Below are 20,504 nucleotides of genomic sequence, written 5' to 3'. Positions count from 1 at the left end.
ATAAAAAAAAAAGGAGAAACTGAGGCCCCAAGCAGTGGCCCAATATCAGTCGGGCACGAGCCAAGGAGCTAGCAGAGCAAGTCAGAGAGTCCCCAGGGATACCCAGATCTGGGGTCCCCTCCCCAGCTGGGCCATCAAGCCCTCCCAGGAAATACCACAACTCTGAGAACCCCTAAAGTGCCTGAGAACAAGCCTAGCACGCGCAGAGTGCAGTGGCCAGAGGCATCCAGCCAGGGCCTGAAGAGATGAGCTCAGCACTCCAGCTGCAGGGGCGGGGAGAAGAGGGAGAGAAGGGGGCAAGGTGGATGCTGATTGGCCAGTTCAAATCCCAACAGAAGGGGCGGCTTCCCTGTGCCTGGAGCAAAGAGACCACCCCCCTCCCACCGTACACCAGCTGCTCTCTGCTCCTCCCAGGGAGGCGCAGGCGAGCTGGCCCAGTCGGTCCTCCTCCCCTGCTTATCTCTCTAAGGCTGATTCTGGTGTGAAGGCCGCAGATCTCCAACCACCCAGGCCCCAATTCTGCTCCGCTGAGCTACCGGGGCTCCTCACCCCACCTCCCTCTAATCCAGGGCCTGGGGTTTGAATACCTGTATAACCATTTATCCAGAGGGCTGCCTTGTCAGGGAGCTTTGGCCCTGGGGGCACACTCTTTCTGAGCTCAGTGTTCTCATCTGCACAGTAGACACAGTAATCCCAGGGTGCACACCAAAGACATGGGAAATGTGAGCCTGCCTGTGGCTCCCGGTTTACCCCCCCCCCCCCCAGGCCCTTACAGAGAGCAATCTCTCCCTCTGCATTCCTCCTCTCCACACCTGGCTCAGGCCCCCTCCTCCTTCAGGTCACCCCTGCAGGAAGAGCCCCCTAGAGCCCTCAGGGCTGCACCTCCATCCCCAGCTCCAACATCCTCCTGCTCACACTGGGCCCCACCAAGATCTCAGCCCTCAGCCCAGGGCAACACAGACAAGAAAGAGGTCTGTTCTTCTAGAGGCCCCTCCTGTCAGCCTCCAGCTCATCAGCAGGAAGGGGAGGTCAGATATGGGAGGCTGATAAGCCTGCACTGTACCAAGTACACACCAAGTGTCATGTGACCTTGCACAGGCCCTTCCATTCTCTAAGCCTCACTTTCCTCATCCAGAAAATGGGACTAATAATAACAGCTAACAGTTTTAGTTTTGAGTGTTTACAGTGACATCTTACCAGTATCCTCTCTTCTAACCCTCATAGAACCCTGTGAGGCAAGGGCTGCTATGATACTCATTTTACAGATGAGGAAACTGAAATTTAGGTGACATGCTCAAAATCACCAAATTTAATAAATTATTAAAAAAATTAAAAAAACAAAGAAACCTCCACAGATAGTGAGTGTAGTGAGTGCAGGGACAACTCAGAGCCCAGCATGTGGTTGACCCTCGGAGTAGCTGCCTTTAGTAGGATTCACATTTATGATATCACTTTGGAGCCCCCGTGGGAAATGGGTCATCAGCTCACGACGGATCCCCCCTTTACAGATGAGGAAGCTGAGGCCCAGAGAAGTAGGGTAACTTGCTCAAGGACACACAAGGAGCGAGCTGTGGGCTGACCCAGGCTCGGCCGGGGCTTGGGGAAGGCCCAGAGCTTACCTTGACATCCTGCTCCAGCCCACGGATGAGCTCCCCATCCACCTGGCCAGTCTGCGCAGCGCGGAGGCTGCGGCGCTCAGCCTTGCGCAGCCGGTACTGCAGGATGCGGCATGTCTTGCTGGCCTGGTCTAGCTGCTGCCGCAGCTCCTGCAACTGGTACACATCCTCCTCCATGTAGACGTCCCGCATCTCCAGCATCTCAGCCCGCAGCTCCTCGATCTCGTCCTGCAGGGGGAAGGGGATGGTCAGGTCACCAGGCCCTGTGGCAGTGGCCTATAGGTCTGGAGGCAGACCACACCCAACACTCTCCTAGGCCCCTTGGGGGCCTGGGTGTGGGAAGACCCCCAAAGACATCTAGGTCCTCATTCTCAGAACCTGTGAATGTGTTACCTTACGTGGCAAAAGGGACTTTGCAAATGAGATGAAGTTAAGGATCTCAAGGTGGGGAGATTTTCCTAAATTATATCTGGGCAGCCCAATGTAATCACGGGGGCAGGCAGGGAGAGCAAAGTGGGAAAGGTGACATGATGACAAAGACAGATGTCAGAGAGACATGTTCTGGAGATGGAGGAAGGGCCACAAAGCAGGGAATACAGGCTGCCTGCTGGAAAAGGGGCTAGATCCTCCCCTGGAGCCTGGCTGTGTGGCCTGGCCAACAGAGCCCTACTAACACCTTGATTTTCAGACTTCCAACCTCCAGAACTGTCAGATAATAATCTGGGATGGTTTTAAGCCACTCAATCTGTGGAATTTGTTGCAGCAGTAATAGGAAACTAACTACTCTGGGGAAGCAGGACAGGCTCATTCAACAAGCATCCATGGGCACCAACTATGTGCCAGACCCTGTGCCAGGCACAGGGGTGGAAAGGGACAGCACAGACCCTTCTGCATGGAACCCCAGATCACACTGGTGAGACACATGATAAACCAACAAATTAAAAATCCAAATAAGGGCAACCTGGGTGGCTCAGTGGTTTAGTTTAGCACCGCCTTCAGGGACATGATCCTGTAGGGCTCCCCACAGGGAGCCTGCTTCTCCCTCTGCCTGTGTTTCTGCCTCTCTCTGTGTCTCACATGAATAAATAAATAAATAAAATCTTTAAAAATAAATAAATAAAAATCCAAATAAGAGTCAAGAAACAAAACCCCCACACTGAGGTAATATGCTAGACTGATGACAAAAGGCCATGTCCAAGGACATGATCAGGGTGGCCAGCTCCATAGAAGGGACATTAGAGCTGAGGGAAGGAACAGCCATGCAGGCAGACAGCCAGGGAGAGGTGACTCTAGGCAGAAGGTCTGCCTAAAGTGTGTGCAAAGGCTCAGAGACAGGTCAGAGCTCAACGTGTCAGAAGTCAGCAAGGTGGCCCGCGTAGCAAGAGGAGGGTGGGCTGAGGCTGGGCAAACACACAGGGGTCAGTCATCTAAGGCTGTGGAGGGCCAAGTAAAGAGTTTGGGTTTTAAGCGGAGGGTGTTGGGGGGATGACCTCACTTCCTCAAGGCAGCTTCTGACCACCCGTCATCAGCTCCCAGATGTCCCTCACTTCCCCTTTGTCACCACGAGCCCGTCTGAATTCTCTAATCATTTGTCTTCCCTTTAGTGTGAGTATCTGGGGGGGCTGCCCCACGTCTACCCTGCTCCCTGCTGCATCCCCCCACACCCAGCACAAGCCTAGCACCCCACAGGCTCCCAACAAACATTAACTGAATGAATGAATGCACGTCCAGTTATGCAAACAACCACAAAAAAGACACACCAACCTGAAACCATCATTGGACAGAATGTAAAGGGATGAATGAGGGAACCCAGCAGGATAATTATGATATCTAATAACAAATGTAGAAACTGAGTCACAAATAGAAATATCTATTCTTAGTATGACTGAATTAAGTAAGATTGTACACTAAAAAGAGAAACTGAGACACAGGGGAGGAATGATCTGCCAAAGGCATCCCTGAGGAGCCAGAGAAAGCCACCAAGGGCAGTACTGATGAGCGCAGGGCAGGGGTAGGTCGGAGAAGCAAAAAAACAACTCTACAAGCCCCAGGGAGGAGCCACCATCCAGACAGTGTGTTCACTAGCCTCTGCACCTTCCTTTCCCCAAAGAAAGTGGGTGGCTCTCTCTGGGGGCATGGCCTGGGGTTGCCCAGAGCCCCCTAGAGACTGAGTGGGTCAGTTTAATTCAGGAGCCGTGTTAGGAAACAGGCCAGTTCTCGGTGTGAAAGCTCACCTGTTTGATTCCTGTGGACTATTTCTCACATGGACAGAAGATGAAGAGGGAAGGGACAGGTATCTGATTCTCCCAACGACAGATACCGTCCGGTTCCCACCATCAACCCTAGGACTTAATCCCCACTTGCCACCACAGGCTCCCCCCTAGGGATGGCTTCAGCAATGTGGATGGCACTGCCTACACCAGCTGCTGAAGAAGAGTCACCTCACCAGGACCACGCCTCCACCTCCATCCCAATACACACACAGACTCATGGCCACCATGCCAAGTGGACAGAACTAAAAGTGGAAAAAGAAGAAGTGAGACAGTCAATGATCATACCAGTCAAAAGAAATGAGGAAATGAAGAGTCCACACACCATTTCATCTGGTGGATTAAGGAAGCATAAAGGAAAGGGCACGCAGGAAGTATGGGCCAGTCGGCTAAACCCAAATTAAGCCAGCCTCCAGATGCGCCTGTGTTCAAATCCCCACAGTGCTACAGACTAGCATCACACTTATTCTCACTGCAGTCTCGTTGACAGGTGACAGGGAGGATATGGTGGTCTGAGTGGACCTGAAGCTCAGGATGATCCAAGGAGAAGGGCAGGGAACATACAAGCTCCTAGTGTTGGGCTACATTAATAGATGTATGACATTTAAGTCACGAGAGGTGATCTCTCTCAACAGAGGACTGTATCCAGAGCACTAGAGTCAATTTGGACTCACGTTTATTATTTATTTATTTATTTATTTATTTATTTATTTATTTATTTATTTATCTATCTTTAGTTTTAAATAACTGATTTTTCTTTTTTTTTTTTTTAATATAACTGATTTTTCTATTTAGAAAAGTAAATCATGATCATAGAGACAGTTTTGAAAATACAGAAAACCGGGCAGCCCCGGTGGCCCAGCGGTTTAGCGCCGCCTTCAGCCCGGGGCGTGATCCTAGAGACCTGGGATCGAGTCCCACGTCGGGTTCCCTGCATGGAGCCTGCTTCTCCCTCTGCCTGTGTCTCTGCCTCTCTCTTTCTCTGTGTCTGTCATGAATAAATAAAACCTTAAAAAAAAATACAGAAAACCTAAATCAGTCTTAATTCCTCCCCCTGGTCCTAAGTCACACTGGCTCTCGAAGCATGGTCCCTGGACCAGCAGCGTATAACCATCACTGGGGAACTTATCAGAAATTTTGCCGCCTCAATCGATACCCACTGAATCAGAAACTCTGGGGGTTGGCCCAAGTGACTCTAAGTCGAGGGGTTTCCGGAAGGAAAACTTCTTCCTAAAAGGGCAAGAGCCATCTGTGGCAGTACCACAAGACCAGGGCAGAGACTCAGAGCAGAGACTCAATAAGCATCTATTGAATAAGTGAATGAATAAATGATCTTTCTCACATGAGCAGCTGTCTCCCCAGGGTCTGCCCTGGACCACAGTCAGTTTCTGAAAATGCAGGATGTTACATTCATGCCAGCTCCATCTCTCCATGGGGCAAAGGGGGGCCCAGGCCCATGGGGGCTTGTCCCAGCTGCAGGCAGAATGCGGGTCAGCCCCTCCTGGCACGGCCCACGTAGGAGGACCAGTCCACAAAGGCAGGCTTGTGGCCCCGCACGGGCTGGGTTGGCTGCGCCAAGGCCAGCAGAAGCCAGTGAATGCAGAATTTAGGTGGGCACCCAGCTTTCGGGCCTGGGGTGAGGCTGGGGAAAGGGGCTGCTAGGACATTGTGGGGGGACCTGGGAGGGCAGGACCCTGCATCACTCCAGAGGTTCTGAGACCTCACAGAGCCTTCCATGGCTGCTCAGTCCTCCAGTCCCAGCCTCTGGCCCTAAAAAGCCCTCAGGTGACAGTGTCACCCAACTAACAGAGCTGGTAGAGAGGGAGGCGAGCCCAGGCTTCCCTGCTCCTTCACAGTTCACGGGCCTCAGTGCTTTCCCTCCCAGACCCCCGGACCATGTACATGTGGCAGGGAAGGGAACAAACCACTGGACTCTGTGGGCAAAAGGTGGTTGGCCCCCAACACTGGTGGGAGGACCCCAAACCTTATTCTCCCCTGTAGATAGGAAAAGGCCAACAGTGCCCACCTCAGAGGCTGGGGGCCCTGATTCTCAGCCTCACAGTTGGAAGGGTCAGCCTAAAGAAGCTGGGGAATGGTGTTCAGACCAGCCACGGCCTGCCAGCCCCCCAACGGCCATCCATCACCTCTGGCCGCTTCTTCAAGCTGACAGTCTCTTCCTCTTGAAGCTTACCCTGATTGTTTAACATGGACTGAGAAGTGGGATGCGGGGAGGGATTGAGAATAGGAACGGGGCACCCTGCCTGCTACCAGAATATTTTTTTTTTTTTTTTAGGATTTTATTTATTTATAAAAGACACAGAGAAAAAGAGGCAGAGATATAGGCAGAGGAAGAAGCAGGCTTCCTGTGGGGAGCCTGATATAGGACTTGAATCAAGGACCCCGGGATCATGACCTGAGCCGAAGTCAGATGCTCAACCACTGAGCCACCCAGGCACCCCATGTCCCCTTTTTTGCAGACAAGAAAACTGAGGCTCACAAGTGTCCTAGAGCTGCCCAAGCAAGAGAGAATGGTAGAGCTGGAATCCAGACAGGCCCATAACCATGTTCCACAATCAGGTTTGCTTGGGCTAGTCCCTCTGCTGGAATAGCCTTTGACTAACTCCTAATTTATGTCATCCTTCCAGAGCATTCCCTCCTCCCCCAAACCCCATGCTCTGAACTCTGTTCCTCTCTGTGCTGACAATGTTAGGTTGCATTTGCCTACTTTCAAGTCTGTCTTCCCCAAGAGCTGGGAGAAGGGCAGATGACAGGTCAGCCTCGTGTCTCGTCCCCGGCACTGCCAGGACCAGCCCTCGTCCCTGTTTATTGGAGGATTAATGATCGGCAGGATGAGCTGACTTCTGCCCTATCCAGTCTCTCTCTCCACAGACCAAGGGTGGGCAGGCTCTCCAGATCCCAGCCCCAGGCCAGCTGCAAAGGTTCAGGGAGAGCCTGGACAGGGTCTCCCTACTCAGGGAACTCCTGCTCACCCACCCACTCCCTGCCCACAAAGTGTATCTCTGTCCATCCCCCTACACACCCTCCCGACGATCCATGAGGTCCTGCAGGAAGCAGCCTTTCAGAGGCAGACCCGCTCCCCAAAACGGATTAGTTCCCAGGAATCCTGGGGGAATTGGCCAGGAAGAGTCTCTTGGTCCATTCTGGACCAGAGGGCCAAACATGAGCTCACACGACTGCTAATAATAGCAAGACCTTGCACGGCAGCACGGGGCTTCACAGTTTACAAAGACATTCCATCTGAATCATCTCATGGGTCATCACAGAAACCCCATGGACAGGCAGGACAAGAATCACCACCTCTGTTCTAGGGACGAAGAACTGCAGAGTAGCACAGGACTTCAGACTCTTGTCCGCACCAGAATTCAGGGAGCCCATGAACTAGGATGGTAAAAAAAAGCACACCTTTATTTTCACTAATCTCTAACTAAGGATTAACATTTCTTTCTATCCTGGACAAGTCACAGGTGTATAAGCAGTTTGCCACTAAGAGAAACCACGGATATTCTCACACCATGTAACAGTTGCAGAAGTGTCAACAAAGTGTTTATACTCACCAGCACTTTGAAATTATACTAGTCACCAGATCTGATGAGTTAATAAACACATACATTACTACATTATAATTTAGAAATATGTTTTGATAACTGTATTTCAATATATTTGGTTTCCCTTGTGTTTTATTTTTTTTTCTTTTTTTTAATTTTTATTTATTTATGATAGTCACAGAGAGAGGCAGAGACATAGGCAGAGGGAGAAACAGGCTCCATGCACCGGGAGCCTGATGTGGGATTCGATCCCGGGTCTCCAGGATCTCGCCCTGGGCCAAAGGCAAGCGCCAAACCACTGCGCCACCCAGGGATCCCTCCCTTGTGTTTTATTTTATTCATTTAAAAACATTATTCGGGATCCCTGGGTGGCGCAGCAGTTTGGCGCCTGCCTTTGGCCCAGGGCGCGATCCTGGAGACCCAGGATCGAATCCCACATCGGGCTCCCGGTGCATGGAGCCTGCTTCTCCCTCTGCCTGTGTCTCTGCCTCTCTCTCTCTCTCTGTGACTATCATAAATAAATAAAAATTTTAAAAATAAATAAATAAATAAATAAATAAAAATAAAAAAATAAAAACATTATTCTAGGGAGTCTGGGTGGCTCAGCGGTTTAGCACCGCCTTAGGCCGAGGGCGTGATCCTGGAGTCCCAGGATCGAGTCCCACGTCGGGCTCCCTGCATGGAGCCTGCTTCTCCCTCTGCCTGTGTCTCTGCCTCTCTCTCTGTGTCTTCCATGAATAAATAAATAAAGTCTTTTAAAAAATGATACAAAGTACTTTTTAAAAAATTATTCTAAAATAAATAAATAAATAATAAATAAAAACATTATACTGCGGGTGCCTGGGTGGCTCAGAAGTTATGCATCTGTCTTTGGCTCGGGTCATGATCTCAGGGTCCTGGGATAGAGCCTGGAGCCCCACATCACATCAGATTCCCTGCTCAGCAGGGAGTCTGCCTCTCCCTCTCCCCCTCCCCCCTACTCATTCATGCACTCTCTCTCTCTCTCAAATAAATAAATAAAATCTTTAAAAATAAATAAATATTGGGGATCCCTGGGTGGCTCAGTGGTTTGGTGCCGGCTTTTGGCCCAGAGCATGATTCTGGAGTCCCAGGATCGAGTCCCACATCAGGATCCCTGCATGGAGCCTGCTTCTTCCTCTGCCTGTCTCTCTGCCTCTCTTTCTGTCTCTCACGAATAAATAAAAAGGAAGGAAGGAAGGAAGGAAGGAAGGAAGGAAGGAAGGAAGGAAGGAAGGAAGGAAGGAAGGAAGAGAGAGAGAAAGAAAGAAAGAAAGAAAGAAAGAAAGAAAGAAAGAAAGAAAGAAAGAAGAAGAAAGAAAGAAAGAAAAAAGAAGAAAAAGAAAGAGAGAAATCCTTGGGTGGCTCAGTGGTTGAGCATCTGCCTTCACCTCCGCCCGTCTCATGTCAGGCTCCCTGCGTGGAACCTGCTTTCTCCCTCTGCCTGTGTCTGTGCCTCTCTCTCTCTCTCTCATAAATAAATAAATAAAATCTTTTAAAAAAATTTGCAAACGACCCAAATGTCCCTCAGCTGGTGGATGGAGAAACAGTGGCGAATCCACATGAGGGAATACTACTCAGCAATAAAAAGGAATGAAGTGCTGAGCCCCACAACACCGTGGCCGAAGCACAAGCACATTCCACTGGGTGACGGAAGCCAGACTCAGCAGGCCACTGTAGAACTCCCTTTATATGAGATTCTGGAAAGAGCAAGACTGTAGAGACAAAAAGCAGATCAGTGGTAGTCAGAAGCTGGGGGAGGGGGAATTGACTAGAAATGGGCCCAGGAGGAGCTTTTTGGCGGAGGGGGGCGGGTGAATGCTGGGCTCTAGTGTGGGGACAGTCAGGGTCAAAGGTCCTAGAGGAGGGTCAGGATGCCCAGCCACATACAGCCATGCCACACAATGCCCCTGCTCCAGCTGGCATGGAGGCTGCCAGTCCAGTGACCCACAGAGAGGAGCTGTCCCACCTCTCAATTGGTGGTGGTGGTGGTTAGAGAATTGTACGCCTCTGCCAAAACCCACTTTACTATATATAAATCATCTGACCTAAAAGCAAGACAAAAGCCCGACCCCTGCCCACCTCCCCATCTTCATGTCCTTGCATTGGTTCTTATCCCAGAAATCACCAGGCCTGTCCCACCACTAAGCCTCTGGCCCTACCGGTCCATCCTTGCATCTCTGCACTCCTGGCTCCCCTTAGGCTCAAAGCCAATGCCACTCCTCAGAGAAGTTTTCCAGATCCCTCTAGGCCCATTATGTCCATCTCAAGCCTGTTTCTTTCATGGAACACGTCACAGGCTTATCTGTGATGTTAATTATTTTACTTATTGATCTGTTTGTTTACAGAATGTCGATCTCTACCATCAAGATGTGAGCCTCAAGACGACAGAGCCTAGCACAGTGCCTGGCACACAAAAGAACAGTTCAATAAATAGTCAATTAATAAAGGGGTCCTAAGAGGGGAAGATTTCCATCCTGCTCCACTCCCCTGCAGAAAACCACTTCCAGTCAGTGCTGCTGTGTTTAAATTTAATTCTGTGATTCTGCAAAGCTAATGCCCATGGAGGCTTTGGATCCTAGTAGATCGATCCTAAGCCTCAAATCCCAACCTATCAACTCTCAGGCTGCATTCCCAAATGTCTCCTCCTCCCCAGGTTCCAGGGATAGGCAGACAGACCCAGGAAGAATGACAGAGCTGAGCTGAAGGACCCAGAACTTTCTCTCTGTGGGACAGCAACCATTCTATGGAGGAACAGGAGGCTTTGCCTGGCCCACCTTCTTCCACACCACCCTGGCCACCACAGTCCCTCCCTCGGGCTAAAGTCCAGGCTGCCTGCCCATCTGCCACCCTGGCTCTGGCCTCGGGTGCTCCCCTCAGCCCGGAAGGGCTGACCTGCAGTGTAGGCCAACAGTGGCCACAGAGGCAGCATGCCAGCCCCCTGAGAGGCTAGGGCAGCCATCTGCTTTCCCTTCTGTCCATCCCCCAGGTCTATGCAGGTTCCAGATGAGATCATTACAGTTGGACCCCAAAGAGGCTCTGCAAACCTCCACTTCCCTCCCCACTCAAAGACTCCAGGAGTAGCAAGGGGTAGGGTATGGTGGTGGCAGAACAGACAGGGACACTGAGGCACAGAGAGGGATTAGGGACAATCACATGGGCCCCCAGAAGATCCAGTCAAGCAGAGAGAGACTCTGAGGTCCTGCTTCCCAGCCCAGATCTCAACCCAGCTTAGCCTCCTTGGGTGAATGCTGGGCTCTAGTGTGGGGACAGTGAGGGTCAAAGGTCCTAGAGGAGGGTCAGGATGCCCAGCCACCTATGGCCATGCTACACAATCCCCCTGCTCCAGCTGGAATGGAGGCTGCCGGTCCAGTGACCCACAGAGTCATGAGGGAAGACGGTCTTGGACTCACCACTCCAACACAAAAAAATAAGAACAGGGGGATCCCTGAGTGGCCCAGTGGTTTAGCGCCTGCCTTCAGCCAGGGCCTGATCCTGGAGTCCCAGGATCGAGTCCCACGTCGGGCTCCCTGCATGGAGCCTGCTTCTCCCTCTGCCTGTGTCTCTGCCTCTCTCTCTCTCTGTCTCAAATAAATAAATAAATAAATAAATAAATAAATAAATAAATAAATCTTTTTTTTTTAAAAAAAGAAAAATAACAGGCAAGAGCTCTCTCTCTCTCTGCCAGGCACAGGCTGGGCAGCACATGCTGCCTCATTGTATTCCCAGCCATCCCCAACTCACTGGTGGGGAACCAAGGTCAAAAAGATCAACAGTGTTGTCCAAGGTCACACACACACACTAAGTGGCACAGCCAGGATTCAAGTCCAGTTGGAACTCTTGCAAACTAGACAGTCTCTATAATGGGACCATAGCTAATATTTACAGGTCCTTACTGTGTGTCAGACACCTGGCTAAGGTCTGCGCGAATGTCCATTATCTCATGCTCAACAACAGTCCTTTTGAAGCAGGTGTTATTATTTTAGCCTCAATCAATAAGCAGAGACTCAAGGAGATAAAGGCTCCACAGCCGATCTGGAGTATGCCTCCCAAATCTGGCACAGCTCTGTGCATGAGACCAGACACGGCTCTCTATGTGTGTCTGTGTGTGTCTGTGGTGAGAAAACACCAGGAGAGCACTGCCCACCAAGGCCAGGCCTGGTTTGCCACTGGCCCATTCCAGGCCTCACCCAACAGAGCAGGGACATGTCTGGAGCTCCCACTGCCTCTGGGGGTAGGGGTATGGGTGGAGGGAGTGGCTCACAGTGAGAATGCCTGACAGTGTCCCTCTCCTCCTTTCTGTGTGAACAGGAAGGAAGACAGCACTTGGATCTTGATGTGTTTAAAACATCTCCTCAAACAGCCTCTGGGCTGCAGCCAAATCTCTGAGCATGGAGAGAACAGGGCTTCGAGGTCTTTGGGGAGAGACAGTGAGGCTGGAGAGACAAGGGAGTGGCTCCAGGCTGTGTGGCCCAAAGCTCCAGCACACCCCTGCATCTCACAGCTCTGAGCCCCTGCCTGTGCCATCCCCCTGTCTGGCACCCTGGAAAGAGCACCAGCAGACTGCCCGTCCTTCCAACTCTTGCCATTTCCAGGCTGTGGGACCCTTGGCAAGCCCTTTAACCTCTCTGAACCTCAGTTTACACCTGTGTAAAAGGAAGGGGCTAGGTCCCATCCTGGTGCAACCTGCAATTACCCAATCAATAACCTAATTACCGGGCAGCCCTGGTGGCTCAGTGGTTTAGTGCTGCCTTCAGCCCAGGGTGTGATCCTGAAGACCGGGGATCGAGTCCCACATCAGGCTCCCTGCATGGAGCCTGCTTCTCCCTCTGCCTGTGTCTCTGCCTCTCTCTCTGTCTGTGTCTCTATGAATAAATAAATAAAATCTTAAAAAAAAAAAAAAAACCTAATTACCATCAGGTAGAGGTCCTCAAGGAGCCTACAGAAAGTTCCTGGATGTCTAATTCAGAGCCCAGCCGGAGGCTGCATACAGGAGGGTGGAGGAGGAAAGGGGGAGGACAGGGGAGGGAACCCCAAGCACCAAGGCCCTGCAGGTGGGAAGAGCTCCAGGACTAGAGGCCTGGGGGGTGAGGAACACAAAGGAGCTTGGGCGGAACAGGGGTGAGGTAAGCCTGAGGGAGGCAGAACCACACAGGCTGCCCAGGCACTTGGCCAAGGCCAAGGAGGGGAGAGGCTGATGCAACTGACCCAGAAGATCCCAAGCAGATCTGGGGCAAACCAGCATAAAGATGTTTGGTTGGACCAGCCTATTTGTGGGGTCCCAAACTATTTTTCCACTGGAGCCTACACTTCTCTTTGTGGCCAGGCAATAGACTATTCACCTTGGTCTTAGAATGAGGGGCGCCTGGGTGCCTCAGTCAGGTAAGCATCTGACTTCAGCTCCAGTCATGATCTCAGGGCCCTGGGATCGAGCCCTGCATCAGGCTCCCTGCTCAGTAGAGCCTACTTCTCCTTTTCCCTCCGACTGTCCCCCTGCTTGTGCCCTGTCTCTCTCTCAAAATAAATAAAATCTTAAAAAGAAAACAAAACAAGAATGAAAGACCCAAAGGCTCCATCCACCAGCAAAGGGGTATCCCCAAACTACAGACTCTGCAGCACTGGCTGTTCAGAGAAGACTGACGAGGTGGGAGGGGAGGGGGGACACCACAAGGAGATGGGCTTGGGGATCCCCACAATGCAATTCCATTCCACGGACACCTCCCAAGCCCCCGCTCTATGCCAAGACTCACACCCGAATTCTGGCACAATCTCTGCCATCAAAGACCCAGGGCTCCCTGGCAGTCAGACCCAAGCCTGCCAATAAGTGAGGAGGGTGGACAGCTGTTGAGCCCCTGCAGTGTGAGCCAGGCCTCCACGAATCCTTATATACATGCTTCCTCCTATTACTGCTCATGGCAACCCTCTAGGGTGACCACTGTTAGCATCCCCAATTTACAGATGAGGAGACTGAGCCTCAGGAAGGGGAAGCTCGGAGAAGAAAAGGCAGAGCCACCAGGATTCAAGCCTATGTCAGCTTGGCTCTAGGCCAGAGTGCTCTAAGCACCTTGGGCCCCAGAGAAGGAAAAGGCTGGCCTGCTGCTCCCACCTTCTCTGATTCCTGGCCTTCCTTCAAGGAGGCCAGTGCTACCTGTGCAGAATGCAGACACGGAGCCCACCTGCAGGCCTCCAGGGAAGGCCAGGGTCAGCCTATCCCAGAACACTCTGTGGAGTTTCTGGCTTTTTCCCCACCGCAGCTCCAAGTTCCTTCTGGCACCAGAGGGCAGAGAAACATGGCCAGGACTGCAGATGAGGTCATGTGTATGGGCTACAAGGGAAATGACCTTGGTAATAACCTTGGCTGCTGGTCTGGGCCCTGCCTGGAACTTAGCCGAGCCCCTCCCCTGGGGAGCTCCCTCTCCCCTGGAGGCTACTCAGGACATAGGGCTCCTCCCCTTCCTCTGGGCCCCAGGATGCTACTGGATGTGCCACCTACCTGAACACCAATCCCCCAAGTGCCCTGAAAAAAAAAGGATTAATTCCCATTGTACAGACAGGAAGACTGAGGCTTGGTGAGGGGATTTTTCACATGGAGATCATGCACACGGCAGAGGTAACAGAGCAAGGTTTGGCCCTAGACCTGACCCCAAATATGGAATTTGCCCATGAGGCCACAGAGCCTTCCTTCCCTGACACCCTGGGCTCCTGTGCCTTGGAATTTCAGGCTTGCCCTCATCTCCCTCCTCCTCCCTTCTGCCTTTGCTGGGGACTGCTAGAAGGGGAAGCTTCTAGCCTTGCTGTATGGCCCCCTCCCCACAAGGTGTTCACAGTGCTTCGGCTCAGTTTGGCTTCCCACGCAGGCCCAACCTCCTTCCCAGCCTCTCTCTCACCACTGCCCACACCCATTATTCCTTCAAACTCTTCTGTATTGGGCCTATAGGCCACCTGCCTTTCATTCAATCACATAACAAATACTGAGTCCCTAGGATGTGCCAAGCACCATTCCAGCAGCTGGACACAGAAGCAGCCATTGAAGGCTAATTCCTCAGCTCTAATGCCTCCTCCTCCAGGAAGTCTTCCAGGTCCCTCTTCTTCTGAGTAACCATGTCTCCTCCAACCTCCTCTATCCTGGCCTCCTTCATGGTTTCCCAGACAGAAATGGGCACCCTGCAAAGATGGGAGTGGCATGGCCCTTCACAGTCCCCAGCAAAGGGAGAGGGGAGGAGGAGGGAGATGAGGGCAAGCCGGAAATTCCAAGGAGATTAGAAGAGAGCTGCCCCTGGCCATGTTTCTCCTGTGGGCAGGCCTGACAATTGCTCCACTTCTCTCAGCCCACTGGGCCCAGGCCCAAGTGCTGGGCATCAGGAGCCTGAGGGCAGCTTCTCCTGACTTCATGACCTGCCAGATCCAGGAGGTTATACATCAAGCCCCCACCATACTCTTCACTATTCCCAGCAGCCTCGTGGAAGAGCTGAACACTACTGGACAAGGACCAGGATTTCCTGTGTTTCTGTGTGGGTAAAATGTCAACAGCCTGTGCGTGTGTGTGCGCGCACGCGTGCGTGTCTGGGGACCCCAGTTTGTGGGTCTCTGGTTCCCATTGGCAAATGCTACAGGCCTGGCATTCGAGTGCTCTGTGCTTGTGTCCCTGCTTTAGTGTACATGGCTGCATGTCTTGTGTCTGTGTGTACATCTTTCTGGGTGTGTATCTGAGCCCCAGGTAAGCATGCAAGGGCCTCCACTGCTCTCTTTGTGGAAGAAACAGGGTGAGTATCTGGGTGATGAGCTTGTGTCTGTGCCCGCCTGGCAGGGGTGGATCTATGGATTTCCGTGGATGCTAGCGCCTGTGTGTAATGAGTCTGCGTGGGTTTGTGTGTGTGCCTGCATATGTATGTGTACTTCCAATAAGTCTGAGGGTGTCTCAAAGCTGTGTGTCCATCTGGGACACAGCCAAGTGTGTCTAGGTATGTAAGATGCGTGTGTGTATGTATCTAAGTGTATGTTTCTGAGCCAAGGGTCTCCTAGATATTGTGAGTCTGTTGTGTCTGGTAGTGTGTGGGTGTGGGGAGAGAGATTTTGTATCTGCATGGGCTTGTGTCCTTCTGCGGGTGTATCCTCTCTGTCTCAAGGTGGGCTTTTGGAAGAATACAACGTACGAGTGTAACGGGATGTATATGTGACTTGTGTGTGAATGGCTGTGGATCTCTGTGCATGAGCTGTGAATACGTGTGTTTGTGTGTGAGAGAGAGTGAGCCCAGGGACATGGGCCTGGCCCCTCTGCGAGGAATGCTGGGAGCCCTGGGAGCTCCACAGTTCCCCCCAGGCCTCAGCAGCGGCTGCCTCACATTTTCCATCTCGCTGGAGCTGCCCTCCTCCCCCTAAGACAAGCAAACCGCTGAGGATTCTTAAACACCCAGGTCTCAGAGCAGCTTTTTCCAGGCTGCCTCTCAGCTGCCACAGGGAGGGCCGGGACTCCCAGCAGGGACCAGCCAGGAGCTATGCTGACCATAAAGACCACCCCCTCCCCCACCCAGTGACACATTCTGGGAGCTGAGAAGAACTTCACAACTTGCTACTGGGCCAGACATCTGGCACACAGCCTGGTAGCCAGGAGGCTCTCGAAAATATGGGTTGAGGGGAAAAAAAGAAGCTGGGTTGGTTGAATGAATGCATGCATGCATGCATGCGTGCCTGGAGAAGCAGGTAAGGACAGGCACTAACGTTTATCGTGCATCAAGTGGAAAAGGCACAACCCTGAGGCAGGCACGCTTCTCCCTCACTTTACGGAAGAAGAAACAGAGGCTCAGAAAGGCTGAGCACCTCACCCAGCATCACACAGCTTGTAACCGGCAAGTCCAGGCAAGAACTCCGCTGTGTGAAAGTCAGAGGCACAGCCTACCGCCGGCATGGGAGAGGATGGAAGAGCAAGGGGGCAAGGGGAGCTCCTTAGGGTTTTCTAGAGGTTCCCAAGTACATCAGCTGTGCAATCGCCAGCACGTTACAGAGCCTCTTGGTTTCCTCATCTGCCAAATAGATCTGACGTCAGAACCCTCGACTCAGTGTTGCTGTGAGGAGTAAGGGTTTATTTAGCCCGGACTCTAACACACTGGGAGTGATTAACAGGGGATGGTGCTCATGAGGCAAGAGCCATAGAAGTCCAGGGACCAGCAGTCTGTGGGGTCCCCAGGCTGGCTCTAACATTCCAGCACCCTGGGCTCTAGCCTAGCCATTAACTAACCCTTAAGGCTGGATCCAAACCCCCATGGTTTCCCCTAGTACCTCACATCCCCCCCAACCCCCGATCACATTCTGCACCAGTGTGAGGTACATGTTCACGCACCTGCATGCACACACATGTCCCTCTCCCCCTGCCTGCGGGCTCCAGGCTCCAGCCCCAGCATATGTCACCCTCACTTGTTCCCAACAAGTCTTAGCCTAGAGCCTGGCACACAACAGGATTCCTTTCCCCAACATGTGTCCCAGACTAGACACACTGTTAGCAACCAAAAGCTCACTGCTCCAATCATGCCACAGAAAAAGAACAGGACCCAGAGGTAGTCCAACCAGCTTTGGAATCCTGGCTGTGACCTGGGTCCTCCATGTGCCCAACTGTGCAGTGAACTGGGAGTGGATTAGATGCTTCCTCTGGGCCCTCCTGAGCTGACATCTAGATTGGCCAGACTTCAAACACTCACACCTAGACCCTGTAAGGAGGGTGTGGGGCTGCCTTGCTCCTCAGAGCTCACACACTGTGGAATGTGATCGCACCTTCCTGTCCTCCCTGAAGTAGTTCCTGATTTATTAACATCCTAAAGCTACAGGATCCACCTTCCTGGCTTCTCCCAGCCCCCCCAAGAATGAAGACACAGACATCCTATCTGCTCATTGGCTACCAATGACAATTCCCCCAGAGATGTGGGATTTCACTGCTTGTAAAATATTTTCTTATCCTAAAAAAAAAAAAAAATTCTTGTCTATTCATACCTCCCTGATGCCTGAAAACAATCTTATGAAGCTGCCCAGGTAGGTTCCATCATCTTCATTATATAGATGAAAAAAGTAGCTCAGAGAGGCCACGTGACTTGCCCATGGCCACACAGTAAATGGCAGAGTCAGGTCTTTGGGCTCCAACTCTCAGATTTTCCATCTACACTCTGATAGGTTCCCTGCATGTCCCCACTACGTGGCACATGGGTCATGTTGATGGGCAGCTGGAAGACCTGAGACCACCAGGGCTTTGAAGGTCAAATGCAGTCAAGCGTCTGCTCTGCGGCTAAAGCTGCATCTTAGAACCATGGAACCTCCAAAATTCATAATCTTCAGGCTTCCTTGGCTGGAAGGGATCCTGAGGTCAGACAGCTCAATTGTAGCCACCACATAAATCTCTCCCTGAATCTTCCTTCTAATCATAACCACCACCATTTTGTACAGTTTATAAGCCGCTTTCCACAAACCCTTCGTCTTCGTCCAAACATGCAAGGTCATCCAGCCTCTGCCTGAACAACTCAAGTGACAGTGAGCTCACTCCCTTATCTGTAGCAGCTCCTATCTCTGATTAGGAGGCAGCTGCCCCATGTGTTCTTTCCCTACTTGGGCCCCGGGACAGGCCTCATGCAACAGGAGACCTGCCACCACCTGTGAGGTCTTCCTTCCCTAGCTGACAGTTCCCAGTGCCCCCACCACTGGGAGATGAACCCAAGCAGGGCCCCCTGCACTTAAGACTCCACCCAGGTAGCACGAAACCTACAGGGGACACCCTGGGGATCTGGAGTCCTTCGCCTGGTAACTCAGTTACTGCTTCTTGGAAGCAAAGAGGCCCAGAGGGGCAGGAAACACGTCAAGAGTGTATGACATTCTTACTCCAAGCCCTGGCTGTCTGGAGAACCGGCTCAGGGACCCAGAGCAAGTCCCTTCCTCTCTCTGGGCGCAGCTTACCCATCTGTAGAATGGACAAATCACCTCCTGTAACAGACCCTATACTTTACAGTCCACATCCCCAATCTCTGGATTTTCACCTCATCTCTGTGAGATTGGTGGCTGGGACAAACAAAGCTCTAGAGAAATTCAGGGAGCGACCTGTGTGTACACAGCGAGGACTGCACAGTCCGGCCCTACTCACCTCTCTATCCAACCTCCTTCCTCTCTCCAGTTTCCATGCTGTCCCTCTACATCAACAAGCTTTTTCCCATTTCCCTCAGCCTGGAATGTTCTTACCCCAGCTTCTATTCAGCTGGCTACATCTCATCCTTCGGGCCACAGCCTCCCTAAACACCCACTGCCCCACCTTCATGCACTCTTGGCACACTGTATCCTTCTCCACCCTTATCCTGATCTGTGCTGTGATTTACTATACCACTATTGTTAAATCCCAGTCTCCCCCACTAGACTCAGAGCTTCATGAACAGAGACACTTCATCCTTGTCCACAGTTGTATCTCGGATCTGCACTAATGCCTGGTACACAGTAGGTACTAAATAAATGGTGAAAGAATGAATGAGAGGCCAGAAGAAAGAGTCAGGCCTGCTTCAGCGGGGGAGGAGGATATCGTGTCGCCCACAGAACCCACAAAGAACATGATGGATGCTCTCCATACCGCTGGAGAGCAGCGGTGATTGCAACCATCCTCATCTCATCTGAGGCACACTCCATGCCAGGCACTCTTTGTGTTTACACACATCATCTTTAACCCATAAGGCTGGAGGAAGTGTGGTGTGCCTCTTTATAAAGAGGAAACTGAGGCCTGTAGACAGTAAGTCACTTTCCCAAGGCCACATAGCCAGGAAGCCAGACCCCAGATCCACTCATGGCCTGAGGCCTGCATGTGAAGCCTGAGGTGCTGAATGAGAGTGGAAATGTGGTCCAGGCCCAGCCCAGGCAGTGGGATGTACCCAGACATGCCTTGGCCCCTGGGAGACCTTGGGCTCAATCTCTCGCTCCCTTGCCTTCTGGGATTGCTATCCATCTTAACAGCCACAGCTGGCCCTGATGACTTCCTGGAGTGGACAGGAGCCCACGGGGGTTGCTGATGCATGAGGAGACCTTGAAGCAAAGCTCCATGTGCCCATGGCACAAACAGTGCTGGCCAGGAGGTCTGAGTTCAGCACAGCTCAGGTGGGCAGAGCCAGAAACAGTCAGGGGGCAGGGCCAGGCCTCTTTCTGGTTTGTCTCCGTCCTTCTACCCACCCTTCGCTTGTCCTCTCCTCACCGTGGCCTTCTGAAGACTGTGAGCGCTGACGGAGCCTTCAGCTATCAACAGTGAACAGGGGCCTTTGGGAAGACTCACCCAACCATCTAACAGAGGAGGAAGCGGGGACCTGGCTTGGGGAAAGATTAGAGGCTGAAGGAGTGGATTATGCTGATTTCAGACGGACTTTGTCCTTTTATTCTAGAAGCATTTACTGAACACATGCTGGATGGGAGATCCTGGGGGGAAAATCGGGAGGGAGAGACACTGTTGAGCAAGACCCCAAAAGTCTAACGAGAGAGAAACCTATCTAGCCAGAAGAGCTACAGTGCAAAGCTAAGTGTTGCCGGGCAGACATAAATCAGCACAGTGATGTGAATTCTGTGGCTCCTGGCCAGGGTACTCTGGGTGTGCCAGGCCATCAACTGACAAGAGTAGTAGGTAGCATTTCGGCCTCTTCGAAAACCATGCCCAGCCAGGGGTGGTGGAGCTTGTGAGGCTTTCTTTCCGTGTCCCCAGCCAAGGCCAGCACCCAAACACTGACAGACCACGGGCAGAGACTGGCTGGTACCCAGTAGGTGCTCATGTCCGCTGAGAGGGTGAAGGCAAGGCTCGTGTGCTCTCCTGGGAAGCTCTCAGGGCCCCAAGATGCCCAGACGCAATGCCCCTTTCAGACGGACGGCTTCCCTCCTCTCACCAGGAACATGGGAAGGACAAGGCAACGGGCCAGGAGGGGCCGGAGGGACTGCTGTGTGTGCAGGGCAGAGGACAACATCCTGGGATTTCGGAAGCTGCCTCTGAACCAGTTCTCCCACGACATCATCCTCCCAGGCTGTGGGACCGTTAGACTGGA

At 52.1% G+C, this 20,504-nt stretch overlaps 1 protein-coding gene across 2 annotated transcripts in view; it reads right to left on the bottom strand.

Moving 5' to 3' along the window:
* Nucleotides 1-20,504, bottom strand: part of SOGA1 (suppressor of glucose, autophagy associated 1) — a 74,224-nt gene that overhangs the window by 51,220 nt on the left and 2,500 nt on the right. For both annotated transcript variants that reach the window (XM_041732472.1, XM_041732471.1), the window contains exon 2: nt 1,620-1,844. In XM_041732472.1, the coding sequence (XP_041588406.1) occupies nt 1,620-1,817 (198 nt within the window). In that variant the 5' untranslated portion in view covers nt 1,818-1,844. The remainder of the gene's footprint in view (nt 1-1,619; nt 1,845-20,504) is intronic.

This window comes from Vulpes lagopus, chromosome 18 (genome assembly GCF_018345385.1).
Source record: "Vulpes lagopus strain Blue_001 chromosome 18, ASM1834538v1, whole genome shotgun sequence".
NCBI classification, from domain to species: Eukaryota; Metazoa; Chordata; class Mammalia; order Carnivora; family Canidae; genus Vulpes; species Vulpes lagopus.
Note: the sequence above shows the minus strand (reverse complement) of the source record. Positions and strands in the feature narration are given on the sequence as shown.